We start from the raw sequence: 20,605 nt of genomic DNA, 5'->3' as shown, positions 1-20,605 counted from the left end.
TCTTGCCTTCAGCCACATCATTTGCCAAGACGTAAAGCTCAAATCTTTCCAAGTAGGACTCGAAGCTGTCGCTCCTTTCGTCAAAAGTATCAATTTTTCCAACCTTGGCCTTTGCAGCATCGGCTAGGCAGTCGTCTTCAGCAGCAACCGAAGAAAATAGCCATCCGCCTCGATCCCATGCTCGTCGCCAGTGAAATGTAGTAGCGTGCGGCAGCCGAGCGGCCGCAGCAAAGAACCAGCAAAGACCGGTGCAGGACAAGGAATCAGCGTTTGTCTGACGCTTCTTTTATACGCAGCGGTTGCTTATCCGCTGCTGCTATCAGTGCGCGTCATGGCAAAGTGACGCGTCATGCACTTGACGCTATCACAACCAAACCTGTGTTTTGAGTATAAGCAGGCCCCTTATTACAAGAACACGGTAGTGAAACAATATTCTACTTACACCGATTACCAGGAAACATTAGTGGCACATTCTTAGTGCAGGAGTTGATCCGGCGATTAATATTTACTCTCAATATGCACAGAGGAATTAAGCTTCCTCGATGCAGGTAAATATGTCCCCTTTGCGCATGAAGTACCTGCCCAAGCCGACAGCCATAGTGAGCATGGAAAACCGTTCCGTTGTCTCATAATTTGCAATCACAGGATCTTACAGGCGTTTTACACACGAGCTGTCTCGACTCAAGACTGTGAGAGGGACTTTTTTCTTCTTATTAGTTCCCACTGTAATAATAACCTTCCTATTTTTTTAAATCCCCTGTTGTACAAATATCAGCTGTTCTACTGCAGAAATTGTGTCGCGATGGTCTACCCTGGTGCAGAAACGGATATGGAGTGCTGTTGAGGAACGTCACCAGTAAATTGAAAATAGGCTTCGCCCAGAATTGGGAGACATTTTAACGATCGTTAGAGAAGCGCTCGGATAGTGTCGCACACACTGTCTGAATGCAATCTCGAAAGGAGATGGCCGCCGCCCGGAGTATTAAATGTAAAACATGAAAATTATTACCGACTTTTAAAAATTGTGAAATTTCCGCCGCGCGGCGACAAACATGGTGGCGTCTTTTGAAGCCGGACCCATCGCTTCGGATTTAATTCTCGTTGTTGCTGCCTTTTTCAGTGCGTTCACTGGCCAGAAATGCGGCACAGGTCTTTCGCTTCGTCTCACCTCGCCTCTAAGAAAGCATGTAAGTGATAAATTTGTTGTATTTTTTTTATTCAGAGTGACGATTCTGCCGCTTCTAGGCTTTAGAGCAGAGTCGGTTGTTGACAGTATGACAGTAATGGTTCCCGCCCTGACAACCAGATGGCGCCACTATAGGCTGAGTTTATTTTTGTGTCTGTGCTAGCATACGCTGAAATAAAAATGAGAATGTGCCTGCGTTTAACGTACATAAGCATGCATACGCTTATGGTACGTAGCGTAAATTTATGCTCTTTTCTCACTATATCTGTGTGTGCCGCTAGCAGCGACGTGGTGTGGAAGAGCGAGAAACAGCAGCGGCGCGGCGGATCCGCCTCGCCCGCTCGTGAACAAGTGAGAACAGGTCCTTGTTTTCGCCGCCGGATTTCTGGGCAAGTGTGAACGGGCCTTTAATGGCACATACCCGCGGCAGATAACATATTTTCTTCTTCTTCTTCCTATTAAAACATGCCACATACCCGCTTAGGTGGATTCGCCAAGGTGTAGTGGCTTAAATAAGGAAATTTCCTTAGATGATTACGGCAAGATTTTTGCGCCAAGCATGAATTTTTTAAAATATATGGATGAAAAACGACAGAAGAATATTTAGTCACATAAAAAACCGCAATGTGCTGAAAAAAGAGCTCAAGGAATTTTAAAAGTTAGCAAATCAACCTACCAGTTGCAATTACGTAACCATGGAGGAACCCATCAATTGAATCCAATGCAAATCCTTTGGCGCTGGCACCGAACGATAATAACACTGGCAGAGAACATTTTATCTGCGATTTATTCACCTTCATCTGCCTGTTGCGATTAGTGCCTAGGTACGTGCACGGTGACAGACATAATGGGAGCGAATTCCCTGCCTATACCCCTATACCTTCTCTCCAGCAAACGCCTGCAGGACTTGCTTCTCAAAATACGTTTACTGAATTGAATTCCATTATTTTATTTTCCTCTCATTCGGAACAGCGCATCCTCTGGCGTACCGCCTCCACGAGCGCGCAGCAGACAAAGAAGGAGAAGACGATGACTGCAGCCTCTCCTGCACGCGACCGCCTCACGCGCAGTCTTTGTTCGACGTACGCAGCGTTAGGCCACGGTCTTCCCTGTCTCGCCGCAGCGTAACGTTCCTGTCCACTGGCACTTCCTGAAGGTGAGTGCGAATCCCTTCACCAGCCATCCCTTTCTGCTCAGGGCCTCCGGGCGTAGCTGTCTCATAGGAGGTTCTCAGTCCTAGCTAAAGAAAATAGCCCTTGACACTTCCTGGCCCCGCGAATCTCTAGCTTTTGAGGCTAAGGTTCCCCGTAAACTGCTAATTTTCACTATTCTTGTTGCTGTTTCACCGCTAGGTCTTTGCAGGGTAAGTCTCTAGATGCGCTGTTCTCTATTTTCACAAAGTCCTCAAGCAACGTTCGCGTTGTTCCTCCAAGTAGCTGGTTCATGCAACGCGTGTGGGCAGTGTGCTAGAAGGCGTCTCTTGGAATAAATGTCAGCTACCTAAAAAATGTAGCTCATTTTAGCACTAGCCGCCTTACTATCACCGCAGTGTTCTGAGCCCATATCTCCACTAGAGGAGGTTTGTTTGTCAGAGTTATTTCGGGATTTTCCCCTCTTAGCCTCCAGTATCTTACCATTCTTGACTACTAGGTTGCGAGGTGCTGCGGCTTCCACTGTTTAGCACGGAGACCCCGAGGTGTTTTATTCTCGGGGCTCTCCAAGCTCTCTTTAACAACGTTTTTACCATGTGAAGGCGCATGCCATAATCTGCATATGATCGCAGCATTAGGCGTGACAGAAAACAGTGCGAGAGTGAGGCCCCATACTAGACACAGACTACAGGGTTATCGCGTAAAAATGCGAGTTTACTTCAAACACAGTACTGTGCTGCACGCGGCTCCTTCTTGCCGGACTTTCTAGGTATGTTACGTAACGGCGGCCGTCTCTCCAGAATGTTCACTTTGCGGCATAAATGGATCCCTGCTTCATGTGGACCGGTCCCTTTACTGTGCTTGCTTGCTTATTGCGATATGAGGTGGCGGCATGTCACTGAGGCATGTCAACACAGCTCTCAATGCTCGCAACAAAAGCAACTTTGCTTGAGTCGGAGGATTGGGACGTTCACTTCGTTTCCTTAAAAAGAAGGCGGAGTGCTTGGCTTTTCGTTCTGGACGGCCGAGATTCAAGCACCCGCGCAGCGGACGGAACAGTTCATGGGGACGCCTGTCCTGACTCACCTACCTGTGGCGGTCCTTTTTGTCGACAAAAGCCCGAGCCATCCGTGCTCTGGACTACTTTAAATGAGTCCTGGCAACTGTTTCTCCTGCTGCGTGACGAAAATCCATGACATAATTGAAATTAAACGCACGCCGGCCAACAACTGAAGCGAGACAACCTATACTCGTTCCAGACGATCCGGCCCAACTCGCTCCCGTACATCAGCCCTTCAAGCAGTGCAACAGCGGACAATCGTCAACCCGACTACTGGTGAGCCCACTGCCGGCAGGTTTTGGGGCTGTTTGCCGTGAGACCGGCTTTCTCAACCTGGTGTCCGAAGTTGCTAGTCCCCTAACATTGTAGCGAATACTTTGCGAGAAGACGTCGCTGTACAAGCGGGTGATCAGTGCTCCTGAATCGTGAGCTCGGGCTTGTTAACCATTTTCTGTTATGCTAGAGGCTAAAATCAGCTCGGATAAATCGGATGACGACCGCGGTATATATACGGATTAGCGTCTAGAGTTCTGTTATTTTCAAGACTGGATTGTCTCCCCTTCAGCAAGCACTATAGTAAACGCAGGAAGAGAAAGCAAGGAAGCTATAAACTGACACATGGTGGAAACAGCAACAGACCGTATAACATAAGCTGGAACTACTCCTTGAATTACCACATCAGCAGAAACTGCGAAACGAGATTGCGGGAAATTTCACCTAGGCTCGTTACCATGTCTTTCTCTTCGCTTCTCGTTGACTGCAATGCTTCATTTACAGAGCCACCTCCACAATCTCTTCAGCCACTGTACGGCTTTGCATGCTTTCTAGAAATGCCTCATTTTGTTTAACCTCCCCCAGCGACCTCCGCCCCTTCTCTCCGCAACCACAGCAACAGCAGCAGCAACCATGGAGCCGGCGACGGACACCACGGCCGCTCCAGACACGAGCAGCACCAGCGCGGCCGCGGGGGGATCGACCACGGGCGAGGTCCCGTCGGGAGATGCGGGAGCTGCCATGGAAGCAGAGTGAGACCGCCTTCTCTCTTTCTTCTTTTTAATTTTTTTTTCAGCTGCGCACTTCATTCAGGTCTTGGTCAACCCAAGCTGGCCACTCTACGGCGGAGCGTTTGGCTCACGTGACGTTCTTCGAAACGGCGCGATGCTTTCTTGAGAATTGCATTGTAGCGATCCTTTTACCCTCAATCCCTTCTCATACGGCGGAATTCAGGCATCCACCGATAGCTAGAAAATGACCACGCCCTTCCTTTCCTTATAACCCCCTCCTTACTCGCTGGTGCATTCGCATGAGGTTTAATTGATGCCCGACGAAATTGCCAGCCCTAAACTAAAGGCTCCATGTTCAGCGTTAGTCAGACGGAAAATTTGTTTGTGATATGAATTGGGCTGTTCGAATTTCCTCAAGAGCCCTCCAATACGCCGCCTCTCTGTCTTCCTTCTTTCACTCCCTCTCTAATCCCTTCCTTCAGGGCGCGGTTGAGGTGTACAACCCTACGCGGACGCTCAGCGGTTAGCACGCTCGGCTACTCAACCGAAGTACCCGATTTCGAACCCTCCGTGGCGGCCGCGTTTCCAAGGAGGCGAAATGAAAAAGAAAAAACAGCCGGCCGCGTTCTGTGCGATGTCAGTGCTCGTTAAAGATTCCCAGGTGGTTTAAATTATTAGTAATGCTCCACTATGGCACTTATTTATTCCACCTTTCACTACTTTCTTCATCGCTTCCTTCACAGAACGGTTCAGGTGTCCACCGAGAAGTGAGCTACTGCGCTATTTCCTTTCCTAAAAAAAATTTACGCGTCCAACCAGAAATTAAACGGTTACGGCGCCTTCCCCTTTCTCTTAAACTAGTCTTCTCTCAGGCCATATCATTCCCTTTCGCGCTTTAATTTATGGCTGGTGCTATCGTCGTGTATTAGGACGAAGCAGAGATGAGTTGCTAGATATTTTTACGCGCTCGCTTTACTGGCCGCGGTGACAACTTGAGCTATGTGTTCAGTCTTTCTGAATCACATAAGAAAAAAACAATAAAAGAGATTCCACGGGTTGGATTCGAGTACGGAACCTCCATGCTATAGTGCCTAGAATATACTATATCCATGCTACGACCAGTGCGCAGAGGTGAGCACCGTCTGTGCGGCAAGGCAAAAACATTGGCAGTTGGACTTTGCAAGGCCTCATCCTAGGTGCCGTAACCGAAGAAAAAGTGGATGACTTATACAAACTTCGCCTCCGCGTCCATCGACGCCCCGCGGTTGCTCACGTGATTCCGACGCCAATGGTGCCCCCCCCCACCGTAGCCACCAGTAGTAGTTTCAAACTTAGAGAGCTGGGTCGGCTGAGCACGTCTGTAAAGCGGTGTGGGCGGGAGTATCGGTCAAGCGGGGCCGCTAGGAGTGTATACGATGTTGTCAGATGGCGCAACCATTGGCAGTGATGTTGCAAACCCACAAACATCGCAAGATCTTGCTCGTGGATTGCCCATCAGAATAGTGCTTTCGTACTAAAAGGAAAAAGTGTTCCCAATGGCCAACTAATTGTTTGCAATATGTGGCTTGAAAAAGAGTCAAGCAGTCGTTAGTGTGGTCAACTGCTTGCTAGTGCATTCAAACCTTGCACTTGCAGAGCATCACCTGTCATTTTTTTTTCGAGAAGCGCAGTTGGCGTTATTCTTTCACATTCGTGCTGCTACTTTCACGCCGCGTGTTTAAACAGGTGCGTAACTGCTGTGAGCACTCCTCCTTTCCGCGGAACGTTTTTGTTAGCAAGTCCAAGCGTCCTTCAGGAAATATAAAGCGGCAGTTAAGAAGGCACAACAGGGAAACTCCGCCACACTTTCGGATGGATGTGTTTTACCCCTCTCAGGTAACTTCAAAGATTTCAATTACAAACAGCATTATTCATTATGGACGCGCATATGGTCTCTAACTTGCGACTGGGGATATTGTGCCGTCCTGAGGCCTTGCTTTTACTCGACGAGAGAACAATTCTGACACGTGGCTGTAATTTTGCTTAAGTTCTATGGTGATTCGCAGCTCTTGGCTGGCCGCCCCAGGCTGTGCCCTGCTGTCCCTGATCAATCTTGACCTCACCGGACCTCCTTCATATATCTAAAGTACTCTGCTCACTGTGTCCACATGACAGCTTTGTGTGCGCCTCACTGGCTGCGCTTCTACGGGACTCGGGAACTGGCTTACTCGTTTCCTATATGCTCAGACCTAAAGGGGATCATGTGAACGGACACCGCAGGGTGTTCCCAAGCAATAAGGAACCCACGCAGCGCTTTTTCCATACATTAATCCTATAGTGCACTTCCATCGGCTGATTGCTTCGGCTTGGTGTCATGGGCCTGTGCCATGGGTGGGGGAACATTGTGGTTACCACATAAGCAGTACTCTAAAACACACGTGTTAAGCGGCATCTGCCTGTGCGGGAACAGTTGCGGCCAGTTCTCCGATTGATATTTTAAAACGAGCTGTATCTGTAAGCGCGGAGTAGCTTAAGAACGATAGAAATTGCGGGAAATGTGGTTTTTCATGCTACCTGCATTCGAACGATGAAGATAACATGGACGGGAGATATCCACGACATACAAAAAATGCAAAGACCATAACACGAGAGGAATTACTGAAGCTGGAAGAGGGCATCGCATCGGGTGAACTGTCCTGCAGCTAACTTTCTCCTCTGTTTGCGTAGGAAAAACTCACTCGCTTGAATGTTTGCAAGAAACACTTAGGACTGTTTTTTGTAAATTCCTTGTGCATTGTGTTTTTTTCTCATTTCATTCGTTGCGCATCGTGCTTCGTACATACTGCGTAAATCTGTCAACTTACCACGTGTTGAAAACAAGCGATGTGTTTCCCTAGTGTTCTGTTCCTTCCCGTTATTTCCGCTATTTTGTTCCCGTTAACTATTCCGAACCGAGCGGTACACAATGAGTTTATTTTCGGAGCGACCACCGAATATACACTAAACAGGGACAATTTTCGAGACGCTTATGCATATACGGTGCACCGGAAAATTGTGGTGAGCCATTCCTTATCATTTGGGGACTGAAACGAAGCAGAAGAACGCCCGTGTTGTTCACTGGCTCTCATGCTCTGCAAAGCTACACGCCCCCTCTTTCAGTGAGACAGCGCAAAGACGTTTTGTTTTCTGACATAAGTTGCCTGCATGCAAACAGTTCCTTTCTGCAACAGCTGAAACATGTTTCGACATGATTTGCGGGTTCCCTTGTGCATTCGGGAACTGACCCCAAAGGCGTGAGACCTAACCCCAGCCGCCTCTGCGCTGTGAGAGTTGAGTGCACGTGAACTATCCCCAGGTTGAAGTAATTAATCCACTGCATACCATTGCGGGACCTCTTTCTCTCAACCTTCTGTGACTCTCTCCTTTCTAATTATCTCACGGTGCACTTCAGGTGTTCACCGTGTTATCAGAGTTACAGCGTCTCTGCTTTCCTCAAAACCTATTAACTTGCGCTGCCTCTATGCAACCGGTCCCAGCAGGCCGCCTCCATAGTCGATGCATATGCTGCCGACTGTGGTCTCCAATGTGCTCCCGCCAAATCAGAGCTTCTACACGTCAGGACAAACCACAAGGACAACACGTCTCTACACATATCTCTGTCGGACGGTCCCATCAGAGAAGTGGCAGAGCTCCGGATCCTGGGTCTGTTCATCAATAACAAGCTTAGGCCGGACTCTACTACAGCGAAACTCAAGAGCATAGGTGAACAGGTAGGGCGCATGATCCACCGTGTTTACAACAAGCGAGGTGGACTGCGGGACAGGGACGCGCTACGGCTCGCCCATGCCTTCGTGACCAGCCGGATCCTCTACGCCATGCCGTACCTACGCACCACCAAACAACAAGACGAGCACATTGACGCCATCATCAGGAAGGCAACAAAGCGAGCACTGGACCTCCCGGTGGCTACCTCCAACGCCAAACTGAAGGCGTTGGGAGTGGTAAACTCCTATCAGGAGTTGCAGGAGGCCCACCTCGTGAACCAATACGCGGCTATCGCAGACGGTTCCTGGGCACCGCCTGCTAAACCGCTTACACATCCAACACACATGCATACCAGAGGGGACGAAGAACATCCCGGTGCTGTGGCGCCACATGCTCTGGGTCGCTCCGCTCCCGCGTAACATGGACATAGCTTCACATGAAGGCAGACAAGCGCTGGTTCGCACGCTTGAGAGGCAATATGTATATAGAGAGGGCGTCTACTACGTGGACATCACAGGGCCGTCGCCCGCGAGATTCTTCACGGCTGCCGTAGTCCACCGGGGAATGAATATCGATGGGCTATCTTTTCGGGCCCCAAATTCAACACGAGCGGAGGAAGTCGCGATAGCTCTCGCTGCCGCCATTCCAAAATCGAGAACGGTTATCACAGACTCTCGCCGGGCCTGTGAACATTATCTTGCAGGCGAAATATCACCTGTTGCCTCCCGAATTCTAAGACGCGCTCCCGCCGATCCAACTCCACAAAAGTGATCTGGACTCCTGGCCACCAGGGTCTACGAGGCAATGAGGCCGCTGATGCGGCCGCCCAAGCGCTCACACACCGGGTTCCTCATCCTAGCTCTCCTGGCTCAGAAACCGCTTCTGCTGTTCCGCGAAATCCTAATTCATTATTGCGACAGCCACCGTCTCTACCCGGCACCTGCTAAGGGGCTGAGTAAGGCAGAGGAGCGAACTCTCAGACGCCTGCAGACAGGAACTCTTCTCTGTCCTGCCATAGCAAAGCACTTCGATCCGAACGCAGATGGGCGCTGCCCGCAGATGGGCGCTGCCCGCACTGTGGAGAGATCTGCGATATCTTTCACATGGTGTGGGCATATACTCAGAATCCTCACCATCCCCCTTCCCCCACCCCCACCCGAAAGGCATGGGAGACTGCCCTCCTCAACTACTTCACACTGGAGTCTCAAAGGGCTCTAGTAAAGCGGGCGCGAGACGGGGCCTCGTCGTGCGGTGTCCGGGACTAAGGATACCGACCATGCATCAGGGTTTTTATGCGAAGCATATTACAATAGTAACCTAAGCCCTTCGTGACGGTTACACGCCGTGCACACCACGTGACACAATGACGTCACGACAGATGAGAGACTGGGCTCCAACTCGTGCCGTCGCTGCGGTTGCACGCCGTGCAGACCACGTGGTATGGTGACGTCACACCACATGACACAATGACGTCACGACAGATGAGAGACGGGGCTCCAACTTGTGCCGTCGCTGCGGTTGCACGCCGTGTGAATCACGTGGTATGGTGACGTCACACTCCCGCGCATTTCGAACGCGCGTTCACACTCGGTGTAGGTGAAACGCTCGCTCCACCGGGCAGGCGGACGCGGCTTCCGTGGCAATCCAGGCGCTCACCCAACGCGCGTCTCGGGGTTAGTCGGCGTTCCGCTGTAGCCATGCCTTTGTCTTCCCCCACGACGAAGGCTTCTAGTGGTTGTATTAAAATCAAGTATTCAACCAAGGAAAGCCATGTATTACCAAGCCTAGCCATCAATATGCTTCGCATCTGACTAGGCTTACCCTTAGCTAAGCCTCAGCCATATTTTTTGACCCTCAAACTCTCTTTGAATATTAAAGTTTTTCACCACCACCTTATGTGCAGTCGCCGTTCTTTAGAAAGGCGCCCTACGATGTTGGTTTCCACGCCGTTTTGAAGCAGCACAAAGCTGAAAATGTTTGCTTGGTGGTGTGGCATGACGTATCTCAGCCACGACTTGTCGAATAGGTTGTGCCTCCACTCGGGACAGGGACATAGCAGAAATAGCGTTGCCACAGCTTACCACAACTTTTTTTAAAGTGCAGTCGCGCAGCGCACCACGCCAGACATTTTCCAGTGAGTTAGTGTCGATACTTGAAAATTTTCCACTTCGGGCAATTTCGCTCGGCGTGCCCGCACAGTGGCCACGCGCATCGTGTGTAGCCCGGCTCGCGTCGAGTGATGCACATTGAGGGAAGCCAAATTTACGCCTTTCTTCCTGAGATCCAGACACCCACTAATGACCAGCAGTTCTTTATGATGAAAAGTAAAGCTTAGTAATTGCCTCTCTCTCGCTGGATACCCCGCATTGTCAGGACTGAGCCGTGGGGGAAAGCATGAAGGAACCGTAAATCAAGCGAGAGAGAGAGTCACCGCTGTTGTAGGTCATGAATCATTTCGACCGCCTGTGCGGTCCTTCAACGTGCACTGGCGTAGCACAGGACACAGACTTAGTATAACGCCGCCGTCGAAATGCGACCGTCGCAGCCGGTATTTCATGCCGCGCCGTCATTCGCAGCATCCAAACTAAATGTCTACTATTTGGTTTGCTAGGCTACAGAAGATCTCATGAAGTGATGCAGTGAACGTGAATTTTCCTTTTTTGGTTTATCTTTTTGCTGTAGGAAGGAAAAGGCCACCAGCAAATTCGAAGAAGAAGCGGAGCCGGCCTCCTTCCTGCAGCTGGTGAGCGCGAGTCAAGGAGGCTGCTGTGCCTGGATTTAAAGGTCCTGAAACAAGTCTCTAGGAGGAGGTGGAAAAGAATACGAAAGCTATCCGAGCTCAAGATTGTAGCTTCTCGAGCATCAGCAATAGCGGCTAAATGAAGGGACGGAACCAGCAAGCTCGCCATCCGCTGCTCTAAATTTTCCGCAGATGCCAAGACTGAGACCTTTTCTCTAGAGCAAACATACCTATTTTTTTATGAACACCGGGTCAAATGCGTTTCAGTTATACCTCCGTGTTATAACTAGCCTGTTGATAGTACTTTTTTCTACTTTTCAAAGTTTCCTTAAACGCACTGCTCATTACCCCCTCCCTCTCCGCTCCTATGTAACGCTCGCTTAACCTCGTCCTTAGGGGCGTCCTGAACAAAGAAATAAATATGAGTACCGCCGGACGGGGCTCAAGACGCTGCTTTGTTTTCATTCCTGTATGGCAGCAAAGCTTAACATTTCCAGGCGTCGCTGGCAGTTTGTCCTCAGAAAATAATTCTTACGCCAGAATTGTCTATGCAGGCCCCAAGAGAGCCATTCAATTAACCAGGGTTCGGACGCAAGACACCTAAGGATATTTAATAAAAGGCATATGAAAACTTTATTAACAATGGTTCAAATTTCTAACTTCGCAACAGCTGAATTTGTCAAGTGGACATCACATAGCTTATTTTGAAGGTGCCCGGGACGCTAAACACAGAGAAAAAAATATTACTAGTGATAAAACTTCTCTCGATGAATATGAAAGAAAACATGCTAGCACGCTAATCGTTTGGAGAAACACTAATTACGGTATTCGCCAGCGGAGATAAAGGCTTCACCTTGTAATACCAAAAGCGCTAAATTCGTCTAATACAAATAACTCACTGCTACCTGTGACACACTCCCAGAAAACGCTACGAATTCGCAATGTGCCTTAAAATGTAAGACTAGTAATAAAGGAGTAATTACTCATTGACATCCACCTGAGCGCAGCCATACGGCTACAGAGGAAAGCTCTGCCCTACCATAAGCTTGCCGTCCCGGTTAGCTCAATTGGTAGAGCGACTGCTCTGGTGAAGCGGTGGTGCCGGGTTCGAACCCCGGACCAGGACGAATTTTTCTTTAACTACGAAGCTTCTGAGAAAGCTGTATAGCTTTCCTCTGTAGCCGTATGGCTGCGCTCGGGTGGATGTCAATGATTAATTACTCCCTTATTACAAATTTACTCCACCTTGGGGGTTTCCCCTAAACATTTGATCAACACAGTTCCCACTTCGAGTTATTGATCAATTCGCTCTCGCTCTACCATAAGCTTGCCGTCCCGGTTAGCTCCATTGGTAGAGCTACTGCTCCGGTGAAGCGGTGGTGCCGGGTTCGAACCCCGGACCAGGACGAATTTTTCTTTAACTACGAAGCTTCTGAGACAGCTGTATAGCTTTCCTCTGTAGCCGTATGGCTGCGCTCGGGTGAATGTCAATGAGTAATTACTCCCTTATTACAAATCGACTCCTCCTTGGGGAATTCCCCTAAACATTTGACCAAAATGTAAGACAGAACACTCCTTGTTGGCAGTTCTTCCACTCTCGCCTCAGCAGGCCTCAAAGGTGGCGCTGAGCGGGGCGCGTTCCTTGTGATCGATACTTAACATCACAATATAGGACCAGGGTACAGCCCATTTCGGGCTACAAGAGGCACCGCCACGCCGTTGTGATATTGCTGAAAAAGGAAACACTTTTTGGTTAGACAGGCTTATACGCCGTGCAAGATAATTTTCAGGATTAGAAGTGTTACTTGAAACCGAATTTAGAATTGATTGGTACTGAGCCTGGAAAAATGGCGTCCTCCCCTTTTTTCTGTACAGCCCTTGCGCTCACGTTGAGCTGTAATTCTACGATATGTTCTCTTATATTCGCTGCAAGGAGTCCATGGTAGATAGAGGTTGGTCAGATGGTTCTCGATAATCACAAAACGAACAAGGTAGGGAAAACCTCAGGGTGTTTGCAAACATTTTCACAAGAGGACTTGTCTTCGTCTGCGCAAAGCGTTCTTCATTAAGACAGAAAATTTTATTTATTATTTATTTATATTTATTTATAAATACCGTGGTCTTGAACTACAAGACCATCGCAGGTGGGTACATGATTTGTGTAATACTCAAGGACAATGAAAAGGAAATACAGCAGACAAGGCGTCGCAGCAACGAAATTAGTACATCACACTGTACTGTATCAAATTCACAACCTCAGAATATATATACTGCAGTCATAGAGCCAAGCATATAATTCAGTAAATCTAAACAAATTACTCATCAACCGAACATTCAAAATTTCTTCACTTGTTGCAGCATCTCCTCAAAATGGGACAAATTATTCTCTTCGACTATATGACCAGCAAGGTTGTTCCATTCGGTAATGGTTCTCGGAAAATAGGAATATTTGTAGCAGTTCGTTCTTGTGGATAAAGGTTTTACGGAAAGAGAATGTCTCAGGCGTGTTGCATAACCACTAGAGTAACTAACAATTTTCGAGATGTCAATGTTGTATTGCGCATGAATTAACTGGAAAAAGAATTTCAAACGACAGATACGGTTTCTATCAGTAACGGATGGTAAGCCACTCTTTTTAATAAGATTAGTGATAGAGGTGCGGCCATAGGAATTATAAATAAATCTTACTGCTTTCTTTTGAATCCTTTCTAATTTGTTAATGTTAATCTTGGTATATGGGTCCCAGATCATTACGGCATATTCTAAGATTGGCCGCACAATAGTGTTATACGCAAGGAAACGTGTTTCAGGAGTAGCGAACCGTAGTGCACGCCTCAAGAAGAATATTTTGCGCAGAGCATTTGCCGAGATGGTATCAATATGTTTGTTCCAGGAAAGATTATTGGAAATCCATAGGCCGAGATATTTGTAGCATATTACCTCTGAGAGTGCACTATCGGAAGTACCATACTAAATACATAGAGGCATTCCTGATCCACAAGTGTAAGAGCTTACAACCAGCAGGGATTAACATATCCAGAGGAAATTAGAATCTGTCAAGTACATTGCGGCACTGGCGTAATTGTTTAAACAGGTCTTGCAGATATTGATTGAAAACATCTTCGTTTGCTCAATACTCTTTGAACATGTGGATCAGCCGCCTAGTCCAATAGTCAACTGGCTGCTGCTGCTGCGCTGGCCCTCCCCACCAGCCAGTGCTGACGGTCAGGATCATCGCTGAGCAGAATAGCCTCCCATTGCTCCTCTGAGGGGTTTGGAATGCGGTCAACTAAGGGATTTAATTGGCATGCCCACACCATGTGGTAGAGGTTAGCTACCTCTCCACAGTGTGGGCACTGCGGAGAGTATAGTGTAGGCTACCACTGCTGTAACTTAGCTGGCGTTGGGTATCTGTTGGTTTGTAGTCTCCTAAGGGTGTTCTCTTCTAACTTATTGAGGAATTTGTGTGGTGTTGGGTACTCCGTTCTGGCTGTTCTGTATGGCGCGAGATTGTCAGCACACACTGCTAAACCTATTAGGTCGCGGCACCCTTCATGGTCATCAGGGGGAGACGCCCGGTATAGAAGAGCTCGGGCATGCCTGTGGGCGGCTTCGTTTTCTCCTGGTAGTTCCACGTGACCGGGAAACCAGATGACTGAGGCTTGATTGGGTGGATGCTTAGTCAGCAATGACAACCCTGACCTGTGAATTAATCTGTCATTGAAGTTGCGACAGGCGTTCTGGTAATCAGTGAGCGCAACGGCGTTGGGGTTAGATGCTACAGCTAATGCAATAGCTGCCTCCTGTGCGTTAGTGGCGTTAGCTGTTTTCATCGAGGCGCAGTTCACCATCAACCCTGAAGGCGTTGGGACCACAATAGTCACGATTCCATTCTTTGGTCCTGCTGCGTCTACGTAAAGGGTGTTAATTTGCTGTCCCATTTCTTCTGCAGGGCTCCCCTCTTGCTTTCCTCCTCTCGATTTTATATGCGGGATGCATATTCCGCAGAATGGGGTGCACGTTGATGCATCGTCTCAGATCGCGTGGGACCCTCTTCCCTTTGGTCTATTGTAGAGGGCTGATCAACATGGATTTTCTCGAGCAGTTCTCTGCCAGGTTTTGTAAGTGCAAGCCTATTGAGTTGAGAGCCCTTGTGCTTCCCATATCACTTTCAGGATATTCCCACATCTCTTTGAGGGTATTATGTACCCCTAGAGCCATGAGCTTTGCCGTTGGCGTGGAGTTCGGTAGCCCCAGTGCCATCTTGTAGGCTTTCCTGATGAGTGTCTCCAACTTTTCATCGAGCAAATTCTCCGGGTGATACATCGTATCCGAAATAAACACCATTGCATGAAGGAAAGGGACACCATCCGCTTAGTGCAAACTTTCGTGATCTCCAGGTCGGAAATTGAAAAGGTCTTGCAGATAGTCACATCGTTTACCAACACTTCATACCGCCGCTTGATCGTTGCTTTCACCCTACCATTCCGCCCCGACCCGTCCTTTACCTCCTCAATGGCATTGTTTCCTCTCTCTTATTTGTTCAATTATCTTTATCTTGTGCCCTGCTTCTCTTGCCTTCCGCATGCCTTTCCACCCCCTTCCGCCTCTTTCGTTTCATACTTTCTCTGCTTGCTTTTTTTGCTTTATTACAATTTTCCCCAGGTATTTTTTGCCACCCTGCTGAATAATTCCTTATCTCAGTCTATCAGGTCAAAGCCCCCAGTGATACAAAGCCACCTGCCCCAGCTGGACACTTCCTTTCTAGCGCACGCTGGTTATCTCTTCACGCTCCACACCCCCGGATTTTGCTGAGCTGGCCTTTTTCTTGTCGCAGTTTTGCAGGTCAGCCGGTTAATCCTCCGTAGCAACCATCATGACTGGGCATCATTCACTCTCCCGATCCTAACACCATTCCCACTTCACACCCTGCTCCCCTCACGGGGCCTTCCTGCTTGGAAGGATGACCTTAGTTAAACCCCGCCAATGATGAACTCTTTGTCTAGACGAAGACAGATCCTTTTTTCGAAAAGTTGGCAAGCGCCCTGACCTTTTCATTCTCATGTTCACTTTGTGATTATTCGCTATAGGGGTTGTAAATATGCCTAAAGTTAACCGTGTGAAACTGCACTAAGCTCCCATATAGATATAGGTGTTTTCAACCCCGCAGTTCAAGTACTCGTCGTTCAAGGACCGCGCCTTCACAGCCATTGGGTGTGCGGTGGCCGTGGTCACAGGCTTCTCTCTGCCCACCTTGATCGTGCTCATGGGACACCTGTTGCGCAAGTTCATCGTCTTCCAGTCGGTAGAGGCGGAGCTTTGCGGAAACCAGAGGTGTGTACAATTGGTCCCGCTCCACGCCATTACTGTAACCTTTGAACCGATTTGACACTACACGCTGCTAACGTACCTTACCGTCTGCTAACCCAGAAAAGTGCAGCTAATTCCTCTCCACAAATAAAGTGCGCAATTCAAGTCCAACGTTCTTGGACATTGCATTTAACTGTAAGGAAGCTGTGGAATATCGTAGGGTACTATTATGAACATACTGATTGGAAGGGTATAACCATTGCATGCGTTGCAAAATCTTGTATTTAGTGTTGGCGTTCGTATCAAGTAGTTAGGGCTGCCATAGAATATGAGGGGGACCTTCTTTTGACAATGATTGTGAGGCGACTGTGATACTGCATTAGTAAGAGGTGTACTAGTACTTGTAAAGTTCAAGCAACTGCTGTGGATTGGTCACTGCGGCGTCCGACTCTTCGGGAGTCGACGAGAGATGAGGTCGCCAGTTCGATCACCGCTGAGACAGCACCATTAGGGGGAGGCGAAAAGCAAATGATATCCGGAGGGCGAGATTTGAGAATCCGTGGTCTTTGCAATTAGTGAGGAGCCCCTCAGCAAAATGTTCGTGGGTAGCCAAAGAGTGGCCTTGGCAGGTGCAATTAATTCCTTGAACTCCCTTTCTTTTCTTTTTCTAAAGCTACTCAGGTCGATGTTCCGTTCTTCAGCTTGAAATATGAATATGGATATTGCCATCACTAATGGAACACAGCATTCAATAGCCAAATACGCATCTTCTTGTTGTTCTTATTTCTTTTATGCTGTTTTGAATTCAATTTTGCGAAGTCTGACATCACAAACGAATGGTGGCACATTTGGCGCTGATTACGTGGTCATGTGCAATGGATTCTTAAGAATGAATATTTTCCTCCATGCCATCTAAGCCACAATATGCGCCTGTTAGCATTCACAATGACTAATTCTGCGTGCCGCAGCAGTTCTTTCTCTTTGATGTAACGATAGTGCCGACTAAACTGTTTTGATTTCCAAAACTACGTTCGGAAAGTATAGTTACGAATTACCTTTTGTGATTTGGAGGATCATTGTTTGCGATTTAAACCATGTTTCTTTATGTAGACTATTCTGGTCCTGAATTTTCATATATCTGAAAAGCTCTATTTCCTCTAGCACAACGCACCGACATTTCAAGTTAGTGTTTTGCGGATGTCTGCCACAGCTGCTTATGGGTAATAAATCCCAACAGAGACACACGGACACACAAGCAAGCTTTGCTCACTTATGGTCCTTGTGTTTGCCTTTCAGTTCTGCAAGAATACCTTACATTTATGCTACTCAGGCGAATGAAACGTAAGTATGAGATTCTCTTGGCACAAGAAAGGATTGGATGAGGGGTGAGCTTTGGAGCGAAATAATGACACTAAATTCAGCCTGCGTTTTCACCGCGAGATTTAACGGAGTGCGGTATGCGCACAAACCTCTGTATGCGAACAGCCTCTATGTCGGCTTGTTCCCTTTCTGATAAGCCATTGCGTTTATTGTGTGAGCTCATGAATACATGATGGGCCCGCCTATGCTAGAAGTTGTGGCCATGCGCTGTGACGTTGTGCTTCATGTAAGTTAAGCTACATACTTAAATGTATTTGTTTTCTATTACCATGTAATTACTTGTGGTTATTTGAATTTGAAACACTGAAGGCAGGTGAAAAAGTTTCTTATGAAGTTGTAGAGCATCACAAAAACTCCTTTTGGTAGTATCTTGAAAAAGAGCGGAAACAACTATGACGTATACGCGCGCAAATCAATATGCTGACTACGTCAACGCCTGCTCTGATAATGCGGTATTTTGGTGGTGGGCATTCGTTGGCCGCTGCAGTGTGTGTGTGCGTGCAGTGTTGTGCTAGGAGACAGCTTGTTGTGCGACTAAATTAGAAAGCTGTGGGCACTAGGCGATGCCTTGCATAGACCGGGGTTTTCTCTTTCACTTGTGCACGAGGGAACGACAGAGGCATCTAACCACGCAGGTTGCACTAGATGCTTCTGTACCAGTGCAACATAGTTATTCCGAAGTACAACGGAGAAATTATTTTAAATAAACGTTTGCCATGCTTTGCTTAGTTGCTGACTTGGCGAATTTGTTGTGAAGTGGAGTCGCTTTTACGCCAGAGATTGAAGATGCGAGGTTTCATGCACAGATGTTGCGTTACGCTGTCTGCTGAACCGCCATAATTATATCAGTGCATTGAATTTAAAGGCAGCAAAGATAGACTGCTTAAGTTCAGAATGAAGCCTTTCACGAGGTAGTGCTTTACACGGACTGCACTGCTTAGTACGGAAGTCTAACCGTCGCTGCGCACAGGGCAACGCATTTCCTAATGCAGTTTTCCTCTCCATCTATAAGAACACCAGGTTTGGAGCCCGAACTGTCTTTACCACTGTTGGATATTTTTTCGTAGAGGTCGCTTTGGAAAATCTTGCTGCACGGATGACCTTCTCTGAACCTACTGTTTACGTAATGCAGCGAATGTTTACGGGATATAGGTGCGCAGAAAAATGCTTACTTCAGCGTAGCCACGCAAGCCAATCACTTGAAAATCCTCCAAGAATCCGCGGACATGTACACCCGGCCAAATCTTTGACTGGCTGTGGTGTTTCATCGCTAAATGCACCTTGTCAAGGGTTCTTTTCGGCTACACCGCTTGTGTGAGATGGCATTTCGTCGTTCCTTTTTGCTCGTATGTTTGAGTGAAGTACTTGCGCGTTTAGATCAAAGTTATCAGAAATATTCATCGTCGACCAATACGAAGAGCCGAAACAAGCGGAATACGCAGCACTGGTTCTGGTGGCGCATTTGCGCTTACTCTTAGTAAACCACTTTTCCGCCATGAAAGGAGTGGTAGTTTACCCAGAGAAGAATACCACACGGACCAGAACCATTGCTGCGTATTCCGCTTTTTTCGGCTCTTCGTAGTGGAAGACAATGAATATTTCCGATAACTTTTAACTAAACACGCAAGTAGTTGACTCCAACATTACATGAGCAAAAAGAAACCACGAAATGCCATCTCACGCGTCAAATTACAGCATTAATATGCCGGTTTTTCAGCCGAAAAGGACTTTTTACAAAGTGGATTTAGCGATGCAACACCCGAGTCATTTGGTCGGGTGTACGCTCCATGCGCCGGTACCATTATCATGTGACTCAATAGTAAGGCAGCCCTCTAGTAAATTTGTTAGACACACGCGTCACGTACACGTTTGCTGCCGTCTCTATTCAAACCACGGACATGACATTGTTGTGAGCAGCGCTGTACGGACAGCGAGGGCAGCTACTGTCTTCGTGGCTGTGTGCGTAAGGTGTGCTTTCTAAAGCACGGATGTAGCCAGAAGGCGCGCCTCGGCGCATAAGGGCAAGAGCACGTTTCCGACCTCTTCTGTGGTGCATATTGCCACCTAGTATTGCCAGGTGGCGCATAGGAAGTAGGGCGACGACGACGAAGTAGGGCTCGCGCCGTGTGGAGTCTGTCGCTGTTGTTGCCCCAGCTTGCCTGGCCTTCCCTTTCGTGCCTGCTCTAATAAAGCCCCCCTTCGTCAGCAAGTACGTTACAGTCTGGTGTAGGCGCTGGGTAAGATCCCTGTATATGTCTAATACTCCTCCGCATACCCTGGGCTCCAGTCCTTCGCTGGTGGACACCCCTGTGCACCGTGCTTGCCGGGGAAACCAAGGCCTACCTCCCGAACACGGGCTTTTGGAGTCTGCAAGAGCACCCACCCATCGACCTGTTATGCCAGCTGCAGCCTACTATACCTTGCAGAATCCGCGACTGCCCAAACCATTCCATGGCAGTCAGCTCGAAGACGTCGAAGACTGGCTGGTCGAGTTTGAACGCGTGGCCTCGTTCAACCAGTGGGACGACGCAGCTGAGCTTCGAAACGTCTTCTTTAGCCTGGAGGATGGGGCACGTACGTGGTACGAGAACCGAGAAGATGCGCTAACATCATGGCATGAGTTCCGCCGACGCCTGCTGGAGACCTACACCAGCACGGATCGCCGAGAACGGGCTGAACGGGCTTTGCAGTCTCGCATTCAAATGCCGAATGAGTCTGTAGCCATGTACGTGGAGGATATGACTCGGCTCTTCCGGCGAGCTGACCCGGCCATGCCCGAAGAGAAAAAGGTGCGCCAACTCATGCGCGGCGTCAAAGAACAGCTCTTTGCAGGCCTCGTGCGCAGCCCACCATCGACCGTCGCTGCATTCCTTGCCGAGGCCGCGACGATGGAAAAGGTTCTTCAACAACGTTCTGCGACTTACAACCGGCCCGTGCATGCTGCTGCAGTCACCGAATCGTTTGCCACCGCCAGGAGCCACCCTGACGATTTGCGCGAACTGATTCGCACCATCGTGCGTGAAGAAGTCC

The 20,605-nt window shown here is 48.4% G+C and overlaps 1 protein-coding gene across 1 annotated transcript in view; it reads left to right on the top strand.

The window, feature by feature from the left end:
• Positions 1-2,182: 2,182 nt before the first annotated feature.
• LOC149344105 (ATP-dependent translocase ABCB1-like) overlaps positions 2,183-20,605 on the top strand; it is a 48,738-nt gene continuing 30,315 nt past the window's right edge. The window contains exons 1-5 of the mRNA XM_089547143.1: positions 2,183-2,342; positions 3,597-3,673; positions 4,287-4,422; positions 10,828-10,888; positions 16,056-16,219. Coding sequence (XP_089403269.1) covers positions 4,304-4,422; positions 10,828-10,888; positions 16,056-16,219 — 344 coding nt within the window. The 5' untranslated portion in view covers positions 2,183-2,342; positions 3,597-3,673; positions 4,287-4,303. The remainder of the gene's footprint in view (positions 2,343-3,596; positions 3,674-4,286; positions 4,423-10,827; positions 10,889-16,055; positions 16,220-20,605) is intronic.

The sequence above is a fragment of the Amblyomma mixtum genome, chromosome 5 (assembly GCF_055824585.1).
Source record: "Amblyomma mixtum isolate Tamu chromosome 5, ASM5582458v1, whole genome shotgun sequence".
Lineage (NCBI taxonomy): Eukaryota > Metazoa > Arthropoda > Arachnida > Ixodida > Ixodidae > Amblyomma > Amblyomma mixtum.
The sequence above is the reverse complement of the archived record's forward strand: the minus strand, read 5'-3'. Positions and strand labels throughout refer to the sequence as shown.